Source organism: Cavia porcellus, unplaced genomic scaffold, assembly GCF_034190915.1.
Source record: "Cavia porcellus strain 051 isolate PalLab524CR breed Dunkin Hartley unplaced genomic scaffold, mCavPor4.1 scaffold_19, whole genome shotgun sequence".
Taxonomy (NCBI): Eukaryota; Metazoa; Chordata; class Mammalia; order Rodentia; family Caviidae; genus Cavia; species Cavia porcellus.
Window position 1 is genome coordinate 59,553,155 of NW_026947502.1, and position 23,954 is coordinate 59,577,108.

General features: G+C 39.1%; 1 protein-coding gene across 22 annotated transcripts in view; it reads left to right on the forward strand.

Annotated features, from left to right (window-relative positions):
* The window catches only part of Tatdn1 (TatD DNase domain containing 1), a 55,247-nt gene that overhangs the window by 28,664 nt on the left and 2,629 nt on the right, over positions 1-23,954 (forward strand). The window contains exons 3-11 of one of the 22 annotated variants that reach the window (XR_002790530.2): positions 358-407; positions 7,382-7,445; positions 9,377-9,520; positions 9,622-9,664; positions 15,582-15,667; positions 15,756-15,796; positions 18,084-18,156; positions 22,389-22,459; positions 23,370-23,495. Coding sequence is in view for 13 of the 22 variants with exons in the window: in XM_063231124.1 (XP_063087194.1) it covers positions 358-407; positions 7,382-7,445; positions 9,377-9,520; positions 9,622-9,664; positions 15,582-15,667; positions 15,756-15,796; positions 18,084-18,160; positions 22,389-22,459; positions 23,370-23,500 (707 nt within the window). In the remaining 9 variants the exon portion in view is untranslated. The other 21 variants (XM_003467380.5, XM_063231124.1, XR_002790531.2 and 18 more) reach the window with 21 other exon arrangements.

Here is a 23,954-nt window from a genome sequence, read left to right on the forward strand (position 1 = left end):
CACCTGTTTGGCAAGTGCGAGGTCATGAGTTTGATCCCTGGTACAAAAAAAAAAAAAAAAAAATTATTTACTTTCTAAAAACAATGCCAGCAAATGGGCATGTGACTCAAATTGCAATTAGTGAACTCATCTTTAGTTTGAACCTCCTGAGTTTTGTTACTCTCTCCCTTTTTGGTCAACAGAATAAAAATACAATATAATTATTCATTTAGTTTGCCTTAATTTTGTTTCTTTTTTCAATGAGAATTTTGCTAGCTCTCGCCTTATATGATAAAAGAGTATAGTTGTACCTTTGGTGCATGTGATTACTTCCAGAAGAGATAACATGGATAAGTGAATTTTTACTGTCTTGTACAGATGACTTGCAGGATGTAATAGAGAGAGCCGTCCAGATTGGTGTTAAAAAGGTAACATCTGTTTTTTTGTTATTCTTTAGCTTTTTGTTTCTACAATAAATTTTAATGAAAATTCTGTAGATAAAAAGGAAATGAGCAGGGCCGGGGATTTAGTTCAGTGGCATAAGCACCTGCCTGACAAGCATGAGGTCATGAGTTCGATCCCTAGTACCCCAAGAAGAAGAGGGCAAGGGAATGAGCACTACCATCTACCTGGCAAATATGCGCTATTAACATATAGTAGAATTAATTAATAGAAGTGGAGTATCAGTATATTCTGTTCACAGCTACTTAAGGGAAGTTTAAGGCCTTCTGTGTAATTCTTCCATGTGACTGGAAATATGTCAGTGGCAAAATCTCTTTGAAAAATATGCTTAAGCCTATATGAAGTACTGAGTTTCTTAACCAATGTATAACAAATTTATAATATAATTTAGCATTTGTTGGAACAGGCAGTTGTCAAAAAGACATGAATCTGTCACAAATTCAGCTTAGAATATTCCAGTTCAGACAACTGAGAAGATATTTTAATTTTTATAGGACTAAAATTCTGCTAAGTTTTAGAGAGTTCTAATAAGCAAGGGAATATTAGGTAGCTCAGCACCAAATTCTTTGAATAGATATTTCTTTACATCGGTTTTTAAAGTAGCAAGCTAGACTCAGGGAGTAAGATTAAATTCCACAGCATGGCATCTGGTTATGTAGTAGCTATTGGTTCTAAGTTGAGCAGCTTCATTTCCAAAAAATGACAAGGCTCACTGAGTTCTCAAGGTTCCAACTCTCAAATTGTATGTTGTTATTCACAAATAATTAAAGGATAAAAGTTACAGATTTCTCATTATAAAGTCACTTGGTAAGTCAGTTTAAAACTTGCTTTTCTGTCAGCGGTAAAATACCAAGCTTCTAAAGTTTTGTGGGAGTCTCAAACAATTTAATACTAACCTCTCTAAGTATACAAAGACAAATACACACAACCAGTTTAAGGATGACAAAGCTGATGTCAGTTTTAATTGGGCGTGGTCCAAAATTGGAAGTTAATTTAGTGCCTTGCTGGGATATTGTAGTGGTACCAGCTCTTTTATGGTATTAGGAATCTGAGGGCCCTTCCAGCTTTGCAACTTGGACATTTTCTCTCTAGGTACTGGTGTTCTCACTGTAGAGCGGGATGACGGTGGTGCGTAGCTGCGCAGTCACAGTGGGGATTTAGTGGAATGTTTTTGAGTACAGGGCCTATGGTTTCATACAGGCATCACCAGCCTTCAGTTTGAGTGTGGTGGGTGCTGCTGGTGGTATGGCGTGGCGTGGCATGGCATGGCATGATGTGTCATCAGCATTGCACGCTGCACGTGGGTTTGCAAGTATAGGTAAAGTTGAGAAACTGACTTGATGGAAAGCTTTTACACAATTGAAGTACTAGACATGAGCAACTGATTTGATTTTTGAGGTTAAATAATATTAATAAACAAGAAAGTTTTCCTGCATTTTTATAAGTGTATCCTATGTTCTGCATGCATCTGAGGACTGAGTAGTGGGTAAGCGCCTGAGTGGGTAAGCGACTCAGTGTCTAGTCATGTTAGAGGGTTAAGCTGCTGTCTGAAGATGTCTGATTCTCCTTTGCAGCTCTGCGTTTTATTTTGTATGTATTCTCTAGGTGCATCCCTAGAATGGAACCTTCATCTTAGCTCAGTGACACTCTTGAAGTGTGCTTTAAAAATATACGCCAGTGTATTTAAATCATTTCTTTAGAAATAGTGTGTACCTTGAATGGCACTTCCTGCATAGTCACCGACAACACGTGCTTCTCTAGTGCTGTCTTCCTGTTGGCAGACAGCAGAGATGGCATTCCTCCCGTCAGGGAGATGAATGGCCATCTCTTGTAGAGATTTGCTTATTTCCCAAAAGCCATAAATTCCCTACAGAGAACTGGTCATTTCATTATTAACTCAGCAGTTCTCAAGCTTTGCAGTCTTCCAACCCCTTGCCATTCGGTAGTATTACTGAAGACTTCCACAAGTTTTTGCATGTCTTTTAACTATAATATTTTTAAAAACTTTAAACATTCATTACATTTTTCAAACTTCATGTCTCAATTACAGTAAAAGACCACTGTCAGGACCCCCTCAAACATACTCTCCCTCCCTTCAAATACATGTCGCCCATCATTTTTGTCACTTTCTGAAGTTGTCCTGGAAATCCTTTAGGAGTGTCTTTAGTTAAGCTGTCATGGCTGCCAGAACATTCTAAATGCGTTTAAAACGTTTACCTTTCGTGGTCATTTTGGCTTCGAGGAAGAGCCAGATGTCACATGGTGCCAGATCCAGTGAATGAGGTGCCTGAGGACAGACACACTGATATTTCCACAAATCTACCTTTCTATTGGATGGCAGTCTGTAGGAGCATTCTTTATGTTTTTATTAAACCTAGACCCTCAGGAAAGAGGATTTCCAGAACTGTTTGCAAGGGTGGTACAAATGATGGCAGAAGTGTGTTTGGAGTGAAGGGGAGTATTTTAAGGAGGATTAATAGTTTATTACAGTTTTTACTGTAATAAATTATTTTAAATTTATGTATTTATTATACTTTGATCACACCTGTACAATACTAGGATTTAGAACTAAAAATTGTAATTATTATTATTTTTTTAAAAAATTTTAAGGACAAAAAGAAAAAAAAACAAAAAGGGGACAAGTTATACAGAATTTCAGAAAGAATAAACAGTAGGAAATCACTAGTTAATAGGTTACATATTGTTATCTTAGAAATAGTTGTTCAAGTTACAAAATTAAAGCATATAAAGTGGACTTTCAAACAGTGAGACTGCAAACAATTTTGTTCAATGATCCAAAAAAAGTCAGTAATATGATTATCTTATACACTTAAATATATATGCAGTTATATTCTTTAGAGCACTTTCTTTTCCTGTCTTTTGTACAATGACAATTACACATTTTGGGTTTTATTACTCCCACAGTTTTTACTACTTTTTTTTGAAGAGAGTAAAACCAAATTGACATAACAGAACAGAGTCAGTCAAATCAAAAGGATGGATATAATAGATAATGCAAAAACAAAATACAAGGTGATCAATAATGGTTACCATACTGCCTCTTGCTATCTTAAAAAGAATTATAACTATATCATCAGTTATAATAGAATTGAGCAAAACAGTAAAGAATAAAACCAAAACATTCGAGACATTACAGGACTTTAAAAGAAGATAATAGTCAACCAGAATGGGTGTCATCATGAATCTTATTGTCTTTACAGTTGTTGCCTATACTTTCGAACTTGGTACTATCAAGCAAAGCAGAATAGGGGAAAATTAGTTAAAACAAGATGGTGAGGGCGATACAGGGTTTCAAATCAAGTTAATAGGAAATCAAAGTCGGTTACTATAATGTATCCTGCTATTTTTTTATTTATTTTTCCCTTAATTAAAAAGATAAAAAAGTAAATAACTAAACAAAGGAGATTGAGATAAAAAAAGGCATAACAACAAAACAGCGCAGGTCAAAGCATAAATATTTAAGCAAAATAGTGTTTCACCACAAGATACCCTGACATAAAAGTAGTTACCGTAGTGTTTCTTTCCTTGAAATCTTTGAGTATAACTTTGTATACTGTAGCACCAAACATATCAAGACAATGTAAAACCATTCAAGAGAATGACAGTATTATAGGGTATTTAGAACCAACTATCAGAAAATGAACAATGGTTTCTGTATAATCTCCTTGTCTATGAAAGTTTTTGCTTATATTGTCACATATAATAAAATCCAATAAGATACAACCTGTTAAGAACGATGGAGACAGAAGAATAAAAGCTTTATTTTTTATTTTTATTTTTTTAAAAGCTAGTCAAATTTAGCAGTGTGTGGGGGGGTGGTATACCAACTTTAGTGACACTAATGTTAATAAGTTCTGATAACCCACTGCCATTGGACCAGCCAAGAATAAAAGCTTGATGGGACTTCAAAACAAGATGATACGAAATCAGGACTAGCTATTATAATGTCTTGTTTTCTCCAAAATAGCTGTTTCTACCATCCAATCTTCTCTGCCTCATTTCTGTTGAGATCTTTTTCTGTTGTTTGTTGTCAGTTGTTGTCTTCTTCATTTTGCTTTCTGCTTCATTCATTATGGCCTCTCTGCCACTGTTTCTGGAATCTTGGTATTTTCCTTTTTTAGAATATCCTGCAGTATTCTCTGTAGAGTTGAATTGGTGGTTGCAAATTCCCCTAGTTCCTCTTTATCTTGGAACCACCTTGTTTTTCCATCAATTTCTAGGGACAGTTGTGCAGGATATATCAATCTTGGATGGAGGTTGTTATTTTTCAAAGTTTGAATTATTTCCCCCCACACTCTTCATGATTTGATGGTTTGTGCCGAGAAGTCTGCTGTAATTCTGATGGGTGTTCCCTTGTAAGTGATCAGTTTCTTGTCTCTAATGGCTTTTAATATTCTGTTCTTATATTGGATTTCTGGAATTTTGATTATTATGTGCCTGTGTGTAGCTTTGTTTGGGTTGTAGGTGGCTGGGGTCCTGTATGCCTCATACATCTGAGTATCTTTACCTTTTGCTAAATTAGGGAAATTCTCCTGGATTATTTCTGTGAATAACTTTTGTAGTCCATTTGTTGTTTGTGTCCCTACTTCTTCTTTTATATTCTTAATTCTTAAGTTATAGATCCTCTTATCATCTTCTAGCCTTTGTATTGTTGCTGTTCGTTTTTTTGTTATTTTTAAGACTTTTCATTTCATGCTCCCACATTACAAATCTGCCCTCCAGTTCAGATAATCTATCCTTAGTTTCTTTCAAGCTGTTATGCCAGCTTTCGATAGAGTTTTTAGTTTCCTGGTAATCTCTTTGAACCTGCTTCACGTATTCTATGTTTTCTCTATTTTCTCCATCAAACAATTCTCCCCTTTTTTTCTGTTCTTCCATTCCTTCATCTGTTTTTTCTTGGGCAGTGCTTAGCATTTCTCTAACTGTTCTGCTTATATCTTCCTTTATTTCGTTAAATACTTCTCTTTTGAACTCATCTATGATGCTCCGGAGATATCGCTTTATGTCTATTGGTGCCGTGTCTGATATTGCATGTTTTCTTTCCTCATTCTCCTTTGTATTCATCTTTCCTGGATCAGTGTTCTCAGGATTGGGAACTGAGGACCCTTTCTCATTGCTTCCTCTTCCCATATTTTTTGTTCCTTCCATACAAGTGAATATAGGAGGCCCAGTTTTTTTTCTCTTTTTCGGTTACAGTTTGTTTGAATTGCACTGGCTAGGTGTTCTCACCCACTGCAGTGTACTAGGGGGACACAGACCTGGGCAGCCTCTGCTGGGCCCGCCCCTCCAGGTCAACCTACCGAAGGCTTCACTCCTAGGGTGCATCCAGGTGCTGGGACCTGGTTTGGGCTAGCCTACTGAGTCTTAGGTCAGCGGCGACACCCAGGCCTGGCACTCCCCACTAATCCCGCTTGAGAGGGGAATATGCGACCAAAGTTACTGCAGCGTCCTGTTCCAGCAAGTCTGCCTGGTCCCAGTGTGTCATTTGCTGAAGCCTCCTACTCTATGGAAGGGTCCCCGATCCGCTCACTCACCACAGGTCAATGCAGGGCTCCCTGCCAGTCCTCTTCTCAACTCTGTTTGCCAGTTCCCACTCTCAGAGTTTTAGCGCATCTCTCTCCCTTCTGTGCTGATTTGGATGCAGCAGCGGCAGCAGGAAATTCAAATTGTGGCTTCCAATGGCTCGGGATCCAGCTTCCGCGCTGAGATTTTATCTATTCCTGTTATAGCACCAGGATTGGATTTCTAGTTGGTTTCTTTTAGCTTAGTTCGTTCCTGGGTCAGCAGGGTATATCTCCTCTTGGTTAGGACTCCTCACACCGCCCCATTCCTGGATTCTAAGTGGGGTATCTCAGAGAGCCTCCATACCTGCTGCTATCTATCTCCCATATTCTCCCGGAAGTCACTTCTAAAAATTGTACTTATTTTACTATACATATAACAGAAATTACCATGTAATATAAACAGTATATTTTTATGAAAAATAAGTAGTTTATCAGACCTTAGCAATAAATGGGATTATGTTGTATTCTTTCAGATTTTTTGTTTTCATTAGAGTTTTGAGACAAGATCTTGCTGTGCAGTCCAGGCTGGCTTTGAACTCACTATAGAGCCAAGGTTGGCCTCGAGTTTGTTGCAATTCTCCTGCCTCAGCCTCCCAAGAGCTGGAATTACAGCAGGCACCTTCACTTGCACTCTCAGATTTCTTATGACTGAGTTAACAAGGAGACTGCTGGGTTTGCACATCTGTTTCTGTGTTGGTCTGTTGTGATGTCACATGTTATGTGGCCCCTTTCTAACCTCATTGTGTACTGTGATAGATCAAGAATAGAAAAAACAAACAGTGTCTTATTATTAGGAAAATAGTTTTGACCTCATTTACTCCCTGGGAATTCTTAGACCGTATGTGGACACCTGTTGAATTATTCATCATTATTGAACAATGGTGTAGATAATTATTGATTTAGAATAACTGAATTCTAAATTTGTGGTCGTTAGTTGTTTGATCTTTGCATAACACATGAGCTGTGTCCTCAAGGCACTAATAGCAAAGGCAGGTACATGACTACATTTGTTTTCTTTGTGGTATCGAGGGTGGAACCCAGGACCTTCTCACTGAGATGCCTTTTAAAGATACTTTTGAGACAGGACTTGCTACGCCTCAGTCTCCCAGAATGCCAGGATTGCAGGCATGTGCTACCACCCCAGCTGTAAACATGTGGACAGCCTCTACTGTGGGACGTGTTGGTGGGTGTGTAGAGCAGCCAGGGGCCATGCTATGTAGGGATGATTTTCTGAACTGAATTATAAAGGAAGGGTAGCTACATGGTATTCAGAAGGAGAAGTACTGTGCACTGAAAGTGAAAGTCTGGAACTCGGTAGTGCTGCCATTAGCTTATTTTCTTTCTTTCCATTTCAGTTCATGATTACAGGCGGAGATCTGCAAGACAGTAAAGAGGCACTGCAGCTGGCGCAAACAAGAGGTACCCTCCAAACAGGATGATTGTAGGCTCAGTAGGGAAGATGGACAGCTTTCAGTGGGACCTACATAAGGTGGCACAATTCACAGTGTCTGGAGTGTCAGACGCTTGATAAACCACCAGTGGTCAGCAGAGACTACGTTAGTTTGTTGATGAGAATAAAGTAATGTAAGTGTGTGAGTGACCCACAGGTGTTCCTTATGTGCAACTTGTGTGGCATCAGATCTTTAAAACTGGAATCGTTTTTATTTCTTCTTTTTACGCTAGAGCTATGAGGGTCTGTTTATTAAATACTGATGTTGTGGAGCAGCCCCTGAAGGCCCAACAGTGCAAGTAATTACAGCATGCACACTCCCTCATTTGCTCATTTCAGGTCTGTGGGTTCACATTTCCTTCACAATCTGGAGTGGCTTGCGATGCACTGATTGAGTTGTGGCCCACAAAATACCTCCTTTACTGGGGACTCACTCATCTCGAGTTTATGTGCCTGATGCACTGGACATTAAGGGGTCAGACGTTCCCTGTCATTTGTCAAAATTTAGATGTACTGAAGAAGTGAAACTTGAGTCTGACACCGTAAACCACTCAAGCAGCCTGACACCTGTCCCCTGCCATACTAGGGCTGAACTCAGTAAGTGTGAGCTACATCCCATCCCATTTTAGTGGTTTTTTTTTTTTTTTTTTTTTTGAGACAGAGTTTTGCTCAAGTGCCCCAGCTGGCCTCATACTTGTGATCTTCCTGCTTCAGCCTCCTGTATCTGGGGTTACAGGCAGGAGCCAGTATGCCAAGATCAGGGGTCTTTCAAAAATACACACTTCTCTGCAAGATATAGTGATACTTTTTTTCCCCTGAGTGATTAAAAACATAAAAATAATCATTTTCCTAGGAGTTTGGGGATACATAAGAGTATTTCCTCCCATGCTGTTTGCTCCCAAACAGCCATGATTTGTGAAGCCTTTCCATCCATCGCCATCATGAGCCCTCCTCTAGTTCTCACTGTGTGCCGTGAGACCTTAGAGCTCTGAAAGGCTGTCTCTGAGCTGGGTGCGGAATGCACAACTGTAATCCCAACACTCGGACACAGAGGCAGGCAGGAGGATCCCAGGTTTGAGCCCAGCCTGGGCTCAACTTAATGAGACCTTGTCTCAGAGTAAAAAATGAGAAATAACCAAAAGACTGGGGACGTACCTTAGCAGGAAAGCCTGAGTTCAGTCCACAGTATGAGGAAGAAAAGAGGGGAGTAGAGGGGAGAAGTAGAAGAGGGAAGGAGAAGGAAAAGCTGCCTCTTTATCTGTAGGCACCTGTGCGAGGGCTGAAGTCTCCACAGCTGTCTCATAGACAGTTTCAGCCCTCCAGAACCAGCCTGACTTCTCATGTGTGTGCCCTGGGTGCGAGCTGTGAAAGTGTGGCCTCCGTGAGCTTTTTCACGGTGTTAGAAAACAGAAACCCCCTTCTACCTCTGTAGGTTACCACTGCTATTCACCATTACAAAGTTCACTTCTCATATTTTAAATTAAAATACAGCATTAGATTATTAGAATGTACTAAATACCATTTGTATAATTTTGTTATATTAAATACATGCATCAAGATAGGCACAAACAATGAATATAGAAGACATAATCAGAGGTAACATTTCAAGAAATCGTTTCACTATTCATTTGTAGTATTTGATGGTATTAATACCGAGATTTGGAAAGAACAGAACTATTTTAAACACAATAAGGCAATTTTCATATGCTTATTCTACTTTCTTAATATTTCTTAAATTCTTATATGAATAACATAATGCAATTTTGTTATTCTGAAATAGTTTATGGCATTTGTTAAAAACCATTTGTTGAAATTAATTGACATTCTCTAACTTGTATATATTGTCAATATGAAAAGTATTTTGAAAATAACCTTGATGTTATTTTTTGGTTGTTGTTAGATATGTTTTTCAGCACAGTTGGTTGCCATCCTACAAGATGTGGTGAATTTGAAAAGAATAACCCTGATCTTTACTTAAAGGAGCTGCTGAGTCTTGCTGAAAACAACAAGGGCAAAGTCGTGGCCATAGGGGAATGTGGGCTTGGTGAGTGTGGGCCTCGCCTAAGTGGGTGGCTTTGTTTAATGATGAACCATGTGTCTTACACAAGTCTGGAGTAATTACTCTTATTTTTAAATCTTTTAAAGATTTTGATCGGCTGCAGTTTTGTCCCAAAGACACTCAGCTTAAGTAAGTGATATTTAAAATAATTTATCATTTGAACATGTAGCTAAACTAAGCACAAGGATATTTTTTGTTTTTTTCCTGTGTATATCTGAAGTTAAATGAAACAAATCCCATGCATATTTGTAAATAATTCATAAGAGACTGAAACACATAGTCCCTCAATTAATGAATTAGATTTGATTTTGATTGTTTTTGAGATGGAGTCTCCTTGGATACTCTGGTCTGGCCTCCAACTAATCGTGATCATCCTCCAGCCTCAGCCTCTGGAGCATGACTTTTTTGGTACTGAGTATTGAACCCAGTACCTTTTGCTTGCTAGGTCAGTGCTATGCCACTGAGCTACTCCCTCCTAATTTGACTTTCAGGGTAGAAATAAAGCATGAGTTTTACCTGATAAAGATTTTTGGTTTTCTTTTTTTTAACTAATGCATTCATATGTACACCATTCTAATGGAGTGAATTAAATTCAGTTGTGGATGTGATTTAAGAGTAGGAGACGTTAAAAGAGGATTGCAGGACCAGCCGTAAACCGAGAAAGCCTCTTACCTCTTGAGGGGCAGTGGATGTTGTCAGTTTGGAACAGTGAGGATCCTTTAATAGGAGCTTTGGAAGGGCTTTAGTGTGACTCAGTGGGTTGTACATAAGAATTGTGTCAAAGTCTTAATTTAGAACATGGCCATTTTGTTGAACTTCAGAAACACTTAATTAGCAAGATTCAATCTTTTCACATTCTGGGTGCAAACCACATTGTACGAGAACTGAATCAAATTCGTGTTAGGGTTAATACTGACCTTCTAGGGAAATTTGATTTAGCTCCCACCCACTTCAGCTTGCAGCCAGAATCACGGAAAGAATTGAATTCGTGAACTGAAGTACCATTGCACTTAAACATTAGAATGAACTTCTGAGGTTGATTTAGTTATTCATTCAGACAACAGATATTTGTAGACTACTACTTGGCAATGACTGCTGGGAACTCAGAGTTCACAAAAATGAGTAAGGTCTGCTGTCTGTCCGTAGGGGCCTATAAGAATCAGCAGCCATCTGTGTCTCCACTTCAGCTTCTCTTCTGTCTCCCTGCCTGCCCCTGCCAATCCCTCTTTTTGGTGCAGGGGATCAAACCTAAGACTCCTGCATGCCAGGGAAGTGCCCTACCCTGAGCTACTCCCTACCCCCTACGTTAGAAGTTTCTTATATACAAAGGAGATGAGTCAGTCCCTCTTAAGATAACATCTTGCTTTATTAATAATTTTTGTCATTTGATTTTAATGTGGCCAGTGACTTGATGGCCAGCAGTGTACCCCAGCCCTCACCCCACTGTTTTGCCCTAAATAAAATCTTGGTCTGAGCTCCCTTACTGAAAACCACTGTGGTAAGGAACAGGTTTATTGGTGGAGCTGGAAATAACCTAGACTTGAAGCTCTTGAATTTCTGGAATGTGAAGATCCTCTACCAAGTGGAGTTAGAATATTGTTCTGTGGTCATACTCTTCCTTCAGGCCTTTTCTTTAAGCAAATGTGGTATGTTACTTGTGTTTTTCAGGGACACTTGTGATTTTCTGGTGGCTACCAGCAGAGTTACTGCAGCTCTGTGCCTCTCCTGAATACCATGTGATCAGCTCACTTAACCTTAAAAGTTCACATATTCACACTAAAATAGAAGCTTTTTTTTTTTGACTGTTTCTTAGGTTTTTCTTCTACTTCCATGTCTGCTTTTGGGCAGAATGAACATTATGGGTCATCAACTGTGTTAGGACAAGCAAGGCAGATTTCTTGCCCATAGGAATTTTCTTCTAGAATATGTTAAAACTGATTCTAAAATGTGCACTAATTCTTTATACTCAGTTTGGGGGTTACATAAAAGCACTGGTAATATTGATCATTTTATTGTTTTAAAGATACTTCCATCGTGAGATTAAGATGGGAATACACACACACACACACACACACACACACACACATTAAAGATATAGTTTCTGCTATAACTCACAGAATGCCACTTGTCTAAGTGTTGATGTGTAATAGATAGCTTGACTTCAGTTGATTCAATGGATGATTACTCAGTCCTCCTTCACTATGCTGCAAAGAAAAACAAGGTCAAGGGTGTTACGTGCCACAGCACTTGAGAGGCTGAGGCAGGAGGGTCACAGGCTAGTGGATCACCAGGCAACTTACTGGAACCCTGTGTCAGAAAATAAAAAGATCTGGGGGTGTAGTTCAGTGATAGAACATCCCTGGGGTTAATAAAAGTATGACATTGGGAATCAGCAGATCCTCAGGTGTGATTTATAATTGCCACTGAAGACCATGTAACCCTTCATTGTGTCCTCATCCTTACAATGAAGATAATGATACCTGTTTTTAGCACAGTAGGTATGAGAAGCCCATCATGGCTTGCCTGACACAGAATAAGTACTCAATAAATTATAGCTGTGTTACATTGTTGTTGGTAGAAATATTACCATTCTAAAGGAAAATACCAGCTGTAATTTTTGTTTGGGGTTTTTGAACAGTTTTAAAGAATAAGAAACAAACAATGGAAGCAATGGAAGTTGTCACTTGGTTATAGAAAGTTTATCCTTGGAGTCATTCCCTGTATTTTCACTTCCTTTGCTCTGTGTTACACTCTTTCCTGCTGCAAGTTAGACTCAGTTCTCCTGGTTTGGAGGAGTTTGCTCTGGACATTTTCTTGGGGCTTTAAAATGTTAACACCAGGTAAATCTTTAAAAGTCAGACAAATCAGGAAACCCTCAAAGTGAGAGCTTGAGGCCATGCTTGTCATCTGGTTTGCAGTGGCATCACTGCCTGTGCCGAGGTGGGTCAGAGTGAGTCACTGGGATTTCGGGCTCTTCAGTCTTATTTAGTAACAGCTGTTACTCTGAATCTTGCCTAGTCAAACCTTTCTTCTTAGATCTTTTTTGCCCCTAAATTGTAGGAAGCAGTGATACAACCTGAAATCAAAGTGAGTAAATCCAACTCAAGTAAAGAAAGATACTCATTTATGAACTGAAAAACAAATCCATAAATAAGGACAATAGGCAGTGATGTCTTTTAGTAGATGTCAGTTCTGCCCTGTAACTTAGGTCATTTCTTGTTAAACACAGCCGTTATAGTGATGATGTTCTCAGTTTTTATCTGGAGTTTTCTACTACATGGCTTCCGAATGATACCCAGCTAGCTACCTTGGACTCAAAGTCTTTCCTGTCTCAAATTACATAAAATTCTTTGAGCGCATTGCTTGGGTTTCTGTTTTTTCTACAAATTATACTGTTGTTTACCCTGCAATAGAATGCTGGTTTGCAGATTGACAAAGATTCTATAAACTTGCTCGATTCAGCAGTCCAGAGTGGTGGGCACATGTGGAGGCGCTGTCCGTGGTGTAGACAGGAGCAGCATGCTCCGTAGGCCACTGATGAGAGATACTCAGCTGCTCACATCTGTTATTTATTTATTTATTAACTGGAGCTGGGGATCAAACTCACGACCTCGTGCTTGCCAGGCAGGCGCTTACGCCACTGAGCTAAATCTTCAGCCCCTCACAACCATTGTTTCAGCAGCCAGGGAAAGCAGTGGCAAAGTAGTTACTCTTAAAATTCTTCCAAGTTTCCATTAATATTGCTTGCGCTGGAAAATGTCAATACTGTTACTCTAGGTAAGCAGAATCTAAAGAGGTGATTTAATTATTATTATTATTTTTTTTTTTTTGTCTTTTTCATTTTTATCGGTACCGGGGATTGAACTCACGACTGCCTGCTTGCAAGGCAGGTGCTTATGCCGCTGAGCCAGCCCCTAAAGAGGTGATTTAAACACCCAGACAAGCACGGCATGGTGGTGCTCACCTGTAATCCCAGCACTTGGGAAGTTGAGGCAGGAGGACTGCCAACAGTTCAAGGCCAGCCTGGGCTCCATAGTGATTTCAAGGCTAGTCTGAAATATATAGTAAAACCCTATCTCAAAAAAACCAAACCAAGCAATCTTACTCAATGGGTACTTAAGATACAAAGTACTAATTTTAGGGAGATTATTTTCTTTGTTTTGTTTTGTTGGGACAGGGTCTTACTATGTAGTTCAGGCTGGCCTTAAACCCATGGCAGTACCCCTGCCTCAGCCTCCTGACACCATGTCCAGCAGAAAGACTATTTCTTTACTAATAATGTGTCAAGTATATTTCTATTTCTGATTTTAAAATTTAGCACTTTCAGCCACATGAAGGGGTATTCCAGGGAAACGGTCCTTCATATCAAAAGATAGGATTATAGGAAAATACAGTAAAAAAAAAAAAAATTAGGTAGAGAAATTGTTTCCCCAATTTAAAAGACTTAGAAGAAATAACCCACTTAAGAAAATCACAGGTCACCTGTTGCACTGGTTTCAGTTAGACAGACGTGGCCAGTCATGGGAATAAGGATTAGCACAGGGTTAAAAGGAGAAGCCCAGCAGGATGCTGCCTCTGTTCTCACCTCTGGATATCAGCCACTACTTGGGGAGCAGGAGGAAGTGGCTGTGAACAGTAAGTCTAGGTAGGACATGGGATTAGAGCACTAACCTCCTGGTTCCAAGCCTGCCTGCCTGTGTGGTCCTGGATGAAGCACTGCGGCCCTGTGAGCCAATTCTTGTCCTCGCCTAGCACATAGGTCCTCCTGAGCAACACGAGATAGGGGATGTGGCATTTGGTAAAGGTTGCAGAGTGTGCTAGCATACTCAGGAATGCCGCTATTGTGCTGTTTTTGTCCTCTGAAAAAATAGCTTACTTTGGTTTTTGTACTACAGTAAGTCCCTGACTTAGGAACAAGTTCAGTCCCAAGAGAATGTTCACTTGGTTAAGTTCAACAAAGTGAGTCTTCACACACATTTGATGCAAATGTAAGCCGCACACACACACTGATATGGAAACCAGCTTTCCTTTTACAGTTACCTTAAGATGGTGATAAGGATGGTGCAGCAGCTGGCATCTAGGGACGCATGAGTGAACACGGGGTGACCGGAGCGGGGTGGGGGGATGTGAGCAGTGTCCGCTGGCCTTTCATCTCATCCAGTCTCTTAGTTATTTTCATTTTCCTGGTTACTGCTTTGTGCTTCCTGGCAGTCCCTCCACATCTCCACTGCTGTTCCTCTTGCTTCTGATGACCTGGCTCTGAGCACAGGACCCCGTACACCATGGCACTGTACAGGTTGTGCACAGCAGCGCAGCTGTGACCGTGTGTGGCTGACATGGGAGCTGTTGCCACAGTGCGTTCGCATCCATGAATGTACCTGTAAAAGTTCACGACTCAGATGCCCATCAGCCGGAGACTTACTGTACTTACTTACCAACTTCTTGGATTTAGTGTTGATCCTTGTTCTTTTTGTAAAGTGGCAGTAACTTTTATAATAAATAGCACATGAAAAACAGACTGCAAGCTGGCAGAGCAGCACATGCTTGTCACCTCAGCTTCTCAGGAAGCTGAGTCTTGAGGGTCACAAGTTTGAGATCAGGCTGGACACCTTGGTAAGACTCTTGTCTCCAGATGAATAGGACAGGGCGGAACAGGATGGGGAACTGGGCTGGTGGCATAGTTCCGTAGTAGAGCACTTGACCCCCCTGGGTTCAGCCCCACGTATCACAAAGAAAGATGTGTAGAGTCATCCTAGAAAATGGAGTAGCCGTTTCCTTAAGTTGTGTATTTAAAACCCTCTGTTATGCCTAATGTATTTTAGTGTCTGAATTCACAGTTTTGGTGCCGACATTTCTAAACAATAAGATTCCTTTAATTAAAAAAAAAGCATTTATGTCTGGGATTTTGTTCATTTGTAGAACATGTGGCTAGCAAGCACCAGGCCCTGGGTTCAATCCCCAGTGCTGCCCAAAAATGTCTTTTGAATAACTTTCTTTCTCATGCTAAAATAAAAAGTTTACTGAGGAAATTTCTTAACAAATGCAGATATTTTGAAAAACAATTTGAACTGTCAGAACAAACAAAATTACCAATGTTTCTTCATTGTCGAAACTCACATGATGAATTTTTGGGTGAGTTTAAAATAAAATTCTCATTTAGAATTTAAGAATTTTATAGAAATCCAGCTACTTGCTAAAGGTTCTTTCTGTTAATTCACAGACATAATGAAAAGAAACAGAGATCGGTGTGTAGGTGGAGTGGTAAGTATAAAATAGCTCAATATATTAAAAAATGTCTTGGTTATCAGCGTTAACCTATAAAGAAATTCAGGTGTCAACAATAAAGCTATTAAAACTTTACCATTATTTGAAGAACATGTGTGTTTACTATTGGATTTATGGGCCAGATGTTGGACAGACATAAACTGTTTTAGTATGTGTTTGTTCAGACTACAAGAATGAGTACAGAATAATTCAGGGGGAGGTTGAGAGAGGGTCTTGCTACATAGTTCAGGTTGGCCTTGAATTCTCTGTGTAGCCTAGGCTTGCTCTGAACTCACAGCAGTCCTCCTGCCTCAGCCTCCTAAGTGCTGTAATCACAGATGTGTGCCACCACATCTAACAAGAATGAGTACAGAATTCTCACAAGAAAATCCCATGAGTGTTCCTAAATACATTCTCACACTCTGCATTTTTGTCTCTCACATCAGCCATTCATTAATGTTCTTCAATTTAAATTTTGAGAAAAATATAAACCGATTTTTATAGTATCTTGAACTATTTCATCATGTGTTTCAGGCTTGCCTTCCTAATTTCTCATCACTATATTCATTTGCTGTTATACTCTGGTCTCACTTTCTTCTGTAATTTGTATTTTGCTCTAAAGAGTTCTCCCAGTCATTGCAATCATTAATCTTATCTGTACTTCACTTAGCTTAGGTATTAGGTAATGATTTTTAATCTTACTTGAATCGTGGACTCTTGAGAATCTGCTTTAGGAAAATACTCAGATCCACAGATTTTCATACACATTTTCAAGAGACTCACTGACAATCAGTGAAGTTGTTTCTGGGTGTGTAAAACCAGTTACACACTGGGGCTAGGGATTTAGCTCAGCCACATAAGCACCTGTCTTACAAGCGCGCAGTCGAGAGTTCGATCCCTGGTACTGGTTAAAAAAAACCAGTTACAGTCTGCTGAGTGAGGAAGAGGAGGAGCTGTCGCTGCCTGGCTGAGTGTTCCGCAGCACTGTAACACATGTGCAGTGTTTTGCTGTGGTGCTGCTACTCTGCACACTTCCTCTTTTACTGACTCTAGTTTGGCCTTCAGGACCTACACTTGGGAGTTGAGAGAGGTTTTAATAAGCAGCTTGTCATTACTGATGGCATTTACTATAACCTTCAGACTCTGCTTCACATGCATTTGCTTTATTTCTAAATAACATTTTACTTAGGCTTGGCATGGCAGCATCTGTCTGTAATCCCAACTACTAAGGAGGCTGAGGCAAAAGGATTGCAACTTGCAGGCCAGCTTGGACAATTTACAGAGACCTTGTTTCAAAATAAAAAAGGACTGGGGATTGTAGCTCAGAGCTCCCTGGTTTCAGTCCCCAGTACCATAATAAATTAATTAAAAATTAAAATTGACTTGGATGATTCTGTAATTTAAATTTTAAAAAGCAACAACAAATCATTTGATTTTTTTTTTTTTTTATCACAAAAACTGGTTTATGAAGAGTCACATTTAAAACTGTTCGGCTATTACCAGAGGCTTTGTTTTCTAGTCCACTAGCAATGCTTTTGGGAAGTTAACACAGATACGTTTCGGACAGCATGTTATGCACAGTGTGCTTACTCTCTCTGGACTTGTAACACAGCATCACTTGCAAAGCAATGTTGTTATTACTTGTTTTTGAGTACATAAATACACTCCAAAGTATGAACAGCTGTGCCTACACTTTGGCTCTGTAGAGATGAAAAATGTCATTTCAGTTCTTTCTGCCTGCTAAGCTGACATTGTCAACTTTGTATCAGTTTACATTTTAAAGCAGCAGTCTCACCCCTTACTGAGAGCTAAATAGTTCTCCAAGTCATTATAATCATTAATCTTCAGGTATGCTTCTTAAATTGCTTTTTAGAAGTCATTTTTATTCTTAAAAAAAAAGATTCTCTGCCAGAAGAATTCCAGAGTAATACGTTCAATATATTTTGAAGTTTTCTACCCATTCCTCCTGCTTTTGTGTTGTGGCTGCCACTACCGTACTTTCCTGGGACTTTGCAGTGATGCTGAGGCAGTGACACCTACTGAGCACAGCAGAAGGAAATCCTAGGCAGCCCATCCTTGCCTGTGTCACTGGAGATGACGACAGAGTGCAACTGAGAAATCTTACTTGAAAAGGAAAATGGGAGGAAGTGCCACATTCAAAACACTGATCCAGGATTTGGGGAGGATTTTTTGTTTTTTCTCAGAAGGTATTATCTATGTTACTTAGAATTTTAAAGGAAGAGTAATTGTTATAATAATAAAATGACACCTGTGTGTCCCCTAGGTACACTCATTTGATGGTACCAAGGAAGCAGCAGCTGCTTTGACTGATTTGGATCTTTATATAGGGTTTAATGGTTGGTACGTCGTTAGGTTATTTTTTGTGTTTGTTAACTTTTATACTAAACATGTTTCTTACTATTTTACAGTGAACTGCTGATAAAGGTTTATTTTTGTTAAAGTATGTGTTCTGTATTGATTTTTGCTTGAGAAACAGTAATTATGTAAGAAATTAAAGCTTACAGGTTAAAGCTTGATAATTATAGGGCCCTACCTTCTATATTTTTTCCTTTTTTTATTTTAAAGATAAAAAATACAACAAAACAATACAGAATAAAGCCAATCAAGATGATGCAGTGAAATTGGGTCAGAACTTCAGACCAGGATACTGGGATAACAGTAATAGGTACTATAGTATATCTTGTTATCTTCACAGGAAACAGTTGTTCGTTCAATCAGGTATGGCAAAATCAAACCAAAAACAGAACACTATAAAACCACTCAAAACAATATTGAATAGATCAAAACAGTCAGAACAAAGCAAATCAGTGAAAACAATACTGGCCTTCAAAGAAAAGATAGAAGGAAATCCCCCATATTTGCTATACTGCATACTGTCATCCTCACAAGCCATGCTCAGACATCTGGCCCCGTCACCATAGTCACCATAATCAACCAAACAGTACAAGCATTTAGCTGCTTTATGTTCCTTAGTTGCTATCAACTCAGGCTGGCTTTGGAACCATCCAGTTGCTAAGGCGCGGGAGACAAGATATTTGATTGTCAGCAGCACTGGTAGGCTCACAGGAGATACTGACTTGTTCTCTCCCTGGCAAGCTTGCCCTACCTTCTGTTTTAATAATGGAAACAGTTTATGTTGAAATCCACAACTTGCATTCACCAGCAACCCAGCTGATTCTCAGGGCATTATATGCCTCTGAAACAGGTTCACAGCTCTATATGTAGTTGTACACACGTGGTGTGTATTCTGTGGTCAAAAAACTGAGGCTGAAAACAGAAATAGGTGTAAAGTGACTCCCAGTGTGAGAATCTGTGCTCTGGCTCCTTGCTTGGTGACTGCACTGTGCCACCACCCTAAAACCTCACTTGGTGCAGTCACTAGCATGCCTATAGCACGAGCTTGTTTTTTGTCAAATACGAGTGCTTCCATCAGGGTCCTTTCACAGGATTTCAAAGTAGTATGAAACTTGCTTTTGTAGTCACTTTCCAAGGTGCTGGAACAAAATAATGTCTCTATGGATGCTGTTGCCTGCTGGCCTATGTGATATGCTATGCTTATGTTTCTTTTCTTGAACTTCTGTTTTGGAGTAATTCCTGTGGTGATCAGAGTGGAGTGACAACTTCATTGGCTTTGAGGTCTGTCCAGGGGTTGGGGGATTGGTGAAGCAACTTTCTGGGACGTCAGGGTGGGTCCTGAGGGCCTAACTTTGAGGGTGTGTACCTGGCCCCTTCCTCACAGCTGCTGCTCCTGCTTCTTTGCTCCTGTGAACTGGGTGGTCCTGCTCTACCACACCCTTCTGCTATGATGTTTCTGCTTTGGATTTGGGCAGCTATGTGCTGAATCCTCTGGGAGCTGAGAGTCAAATTAAAATCTCTCCTCTTTGAAGTTGTGGGTGTCAGCTGTGTCCCCGTAACAAGAAAGCTAAAATACTCTACTTCCTCCCTGCCCCCCGTGTGTGTGTGCATGTGTATATAACAGAAATACTGAAATTACATCCAGGGACTCTACCCTGACTGCCTTCTCCCCAGTTTACTCTATTTTTGAGATAAAAAAAATTGCTGAATTGCCCAGGGAACTTTTGAAGTCTTCCTGCTTCAGCCTTAGAGTAGGCTCACATTACAGGCAGACCATCATGGCCTACTCCTGTATTTTTATTTTCTTGGCTTTCTTCCAAACTTTGAAGCTTGCTCATAGTTTTCCCTGCTCTGTAAAATGCTTTTATCTGTTTTCCCCATGAGGAAACCGGTCTATATAGTTTCACTAATTCTAGACCCTTCTTTCTGTTTCCATTTGGACTAGTATGTCTTCTTGATAAAACTTTACATCCTGTGGTGTCTGTTTTTGTTCTGAAGGGAGAAACTTTTTGTAGGAAGTAAAATTTTTCAAGTTTTTTTTATGTTTGAAAAATCGTAAATTGTCTTTTTCCTCCTAAAAGTTTGCCTGGGTGGTTAGTGAAAGGAACAAGCACTCACTTTTGGCTGACAGTTCTGGGCATAAAATTCTAAATGAGAAGTCGTTTTCACTGAGAATTAATACCATCCCTTCAAGTCTGCTCTGATTCCCAGTGCTCACTCTGTGTTTTGCTTGTGGCTATGTCTGGTATTATGACACTTCACAGATGGGTTTTCATGGTTTATATTCATTGTGATGCTTCTTTGCAGCCCTCTTCCAGCTAGAGGCTCATCTTTGTCAGTCCTGGAGAATTTTCTTAATTTTTTTTTTGCCATTTAGATTGACAAATTGAAAACTTCTTTTATTCTACAATTTACATCTGTTTTCTCCTTCCAAAAAAGTGCCTTATTTACCAACTTTATTGTTTACTTTGGCATTCATTTTGAATCTCTGAAAGCTCTTATTTTTTTATATTATCTTGATAGATGCAGTTCTCATCTCTTGAGACAGGAATTACAGTACTTGCTGTATTGTTCTTTCCTGTTTTGGTGTCTGTCATGATGAGGACTTTCTTTAAATGTCAGTCTTTCACTGTCTATTTAAAAAACAACCCCTGGTCGGAAGCTGGTAAGAGTCCCATCAATTGGCAGGCCCAGATGGTCAACAACTGACCTTACGAAAATTTCTGAATATCATTTTATACAGATCTTTTCTGGATCCAGTTTCTTCAGAAAGGATCCCAGCTGGAAAAGTGAGGTGGGGATTTATAACTGCGGAAAGTGTGGTGGAGCAGAGCAGGGTCAGAAAAAAGACTGTTCAGACAGCAGTCAGTCTCCATTTGTGCGGGCCACGCTTCACCTCTACTCTGATACATGCTGGTTGTTTTCCACCAACTCTCTGATTTAGGTTCAGTCTCTGTCTCCCCCTTTCCTTTCCTTCTTCCAGATTTCTAGGTATCTAGTTAGAAATTTCTTGGGTGTATTGGTTTGCTTTTGTTCTCTTTGCAGGCACAGTACATATGTCTCTTAACACATGACATCACTTCTCTATCAGCTTTCCACCTCACATGTTATGATTCAGGGTAGCAAATGTCTACTAGTTCCACCAAAAAGTCCTGTTTTTTTCTCAGTATTTGATGAGGTGGTTGTCAAGAGACAAATTAGTACTTGCTAGATGAGGGGAGGGAGAAATGAACAGGCAGAATAAGGGAATTTTGAGATGCTGAAACTGCTCTGTGTGACACTGTACTGGTGAATATGTTATTTATCCAAACCCAAAGAATGCTTCATCAGTAAGCCCTAATGCATTATGGGCTTTTGGTCATGCTGATGTAGGCTGACTGTAGAACATTTTGAGAGTGACAGGTTATGCCTATGTAGGCATGAAATGTATGTAGAATCTCTTATCATGTTTCCTTGGCTGTGAACCTTTTTAAAACTGCTCCTAAGGAATTTTTTACCTGTAATTACAGAGCACACACACACACTCACACACAGAGTATTAGTAGACATCACATTATATAGTCAGCATTCCATACTTCACTCATGAGTAAGCGTTTCAGGCCTTGTGCCAGCTGGGTTTGGAAGACAAAAGACTTGAGCTCTCTACTACAGGCCATGTTTTCATTCCGGGGCCTCAAATGTAGCAACTACCCAGTGTGGCACACAAACCACAGAAAAGTACCTGGCCTATGGCTAAATCATCCCATCCCATTAGCCCAAAGCAAGTCTGAAGGCAAAGGCTAGACTCAAGGGGCAGAGTTCCTCCATCCTACTAAGAAACCATGGCAGGGTGCAGACATAGAATTTTATTAGAGACCAGTGTAGAACTGGATGCAAGAATCCTATCTCAGAGGCTGAAAATGAAAATGATGGAAATGAAAGTTAACAACCTCATAATTTATGCAAATCAGTTTTTTAAGTTAAATTTTACTTAAACTGATACAAAAAGCAATTGGTGCATCAGCTGATTAGCATGAAAAATTACATCCTCTAAAGGCAGAACTGGTTGGAATTAGTCTGGAATCTGTGAAGATGAAGAATGTATTAATGCTTTTTTAAAGTATACTGACAAAACTTGTTATGTTAGATTTTTTTGTAACTTGCTTTAAACAAATGTGGTATAAAAAAGTTATTTACTGAATGCTTCTTTTAAAAACAAACACTTTTTTTAAAGCTCACTGAAAACTGAAGCTAATTTGGAAGTTTTGAAATCAATACCTAGTGAAAAATTAATGATCGAGACTGGTAAGTTTAAGTGTTGAGAACTGTAGTTTCATCTTAAACTAGTACTGCCTCCCCCACAAAGAAGTTGACATCAGGTTTACTGTTAAACATGTATTTTAAAATAGGATGCTCAATTTAAACAATTAGACTTTTCCAAAAGACTTTTTTGGGTTGTTGTTGAAGTATTTACACAAGAGATTTTTGCTTTCAATTTTAGAAGTTTGTCTAAGTCTAGAAACTTAAAAAAAAATCAGACTGTAAAAACTAAGGTCTTATACTTAATTAAGGAGTTCTGACCAAGTATTACACTTCAGGGTTTCAAGATCTCATAATCTTTTTTTACATGATGTCTTTTTAATGGTTTAATTCTGTAGCATTTTATAAAACTGCAAAAGTCAATTGTTTTTGAACAAGAACCTTAGAATCTGTTCCCTTTTAAAACAAGGTGAAAGTGGAAACTTTTTATCTCTAAATCCTGTTATCTCTTTTATTATATAATGACAGTTAGTAAAGCTTAGACTGACATACTCTGGAGACATCAACTTTATTTCCTTGGGCGAACATAAATTTGAAATAGATAAGTACAGTGTAAAATGTGTAAGATGTTATGATTAAAGATACATATTCAAAGCCACTGTTTCATATTCAGTAGAGATAATACAGAAATTTACGTTAAATATTATCATGTTCCAATTGTTTTATTTTTTAAAAGCATACCATCAACAATGTTAGCAGAAAAAGCTGAGTCTTACTAATTAAAGCATTTAAAATGCACCTGAGGATTTTCTTAGAAGTGTTCTATTACATTACCAGAAGATTTAGAAAGCTAAATTATGGCTTATAATTCACAGATTACATATTAATTTATGTTCATAAAGTTTAAAAACAGACCTCTCACCAGTTGTAACTTTTTTTTTTTACTTAACTCCAGATGCGCCTTGGTGTGGAGTTAAAAGTACACATGCTGGATCAAAATATATAAAAACTTCATTTCCTACCAAGAAGAAATGGGAAAATGGGCATTGTTTAAAAGATAGAAATGAACCCTGCCATATAATGTAAGTGTTTTTCTTTTATGGTCTTTAGAATCCCTGAAGGCAACCACTGCATGCCATTTACTAAAAAATGAACTCAAAGGGCAGAACTTAAGTTTTATGAAATCCAAATCAAATACAGGTCATTGTAACAAGTGTCCGTGGAAACTATACCCACTCTTATTATCATGAGCCAAAGTTCAAGTTCAGGTCAAAGATCGTTTCAGTAAGGATCTGAAAGAATCTGCACATCAGTTTCTCTATCTGGACTTTTAGCTTCACATCCTTCCAACCCAGCGATTTTATTGCAGCAGGGAGAAAACAGACTTTGGGCTGGTTACCTGTCATTCTGCAAGACGGAAAAGATCCTAGAGCTATCCACATATAATCACCTTCCCCGATCTAAGTTTATTCTGGTGTACCTTCTCTCTGCTGTTAGGAACCAGTTAGCTTTAAGAGACCTTCTGTTAATGTGTCTACAG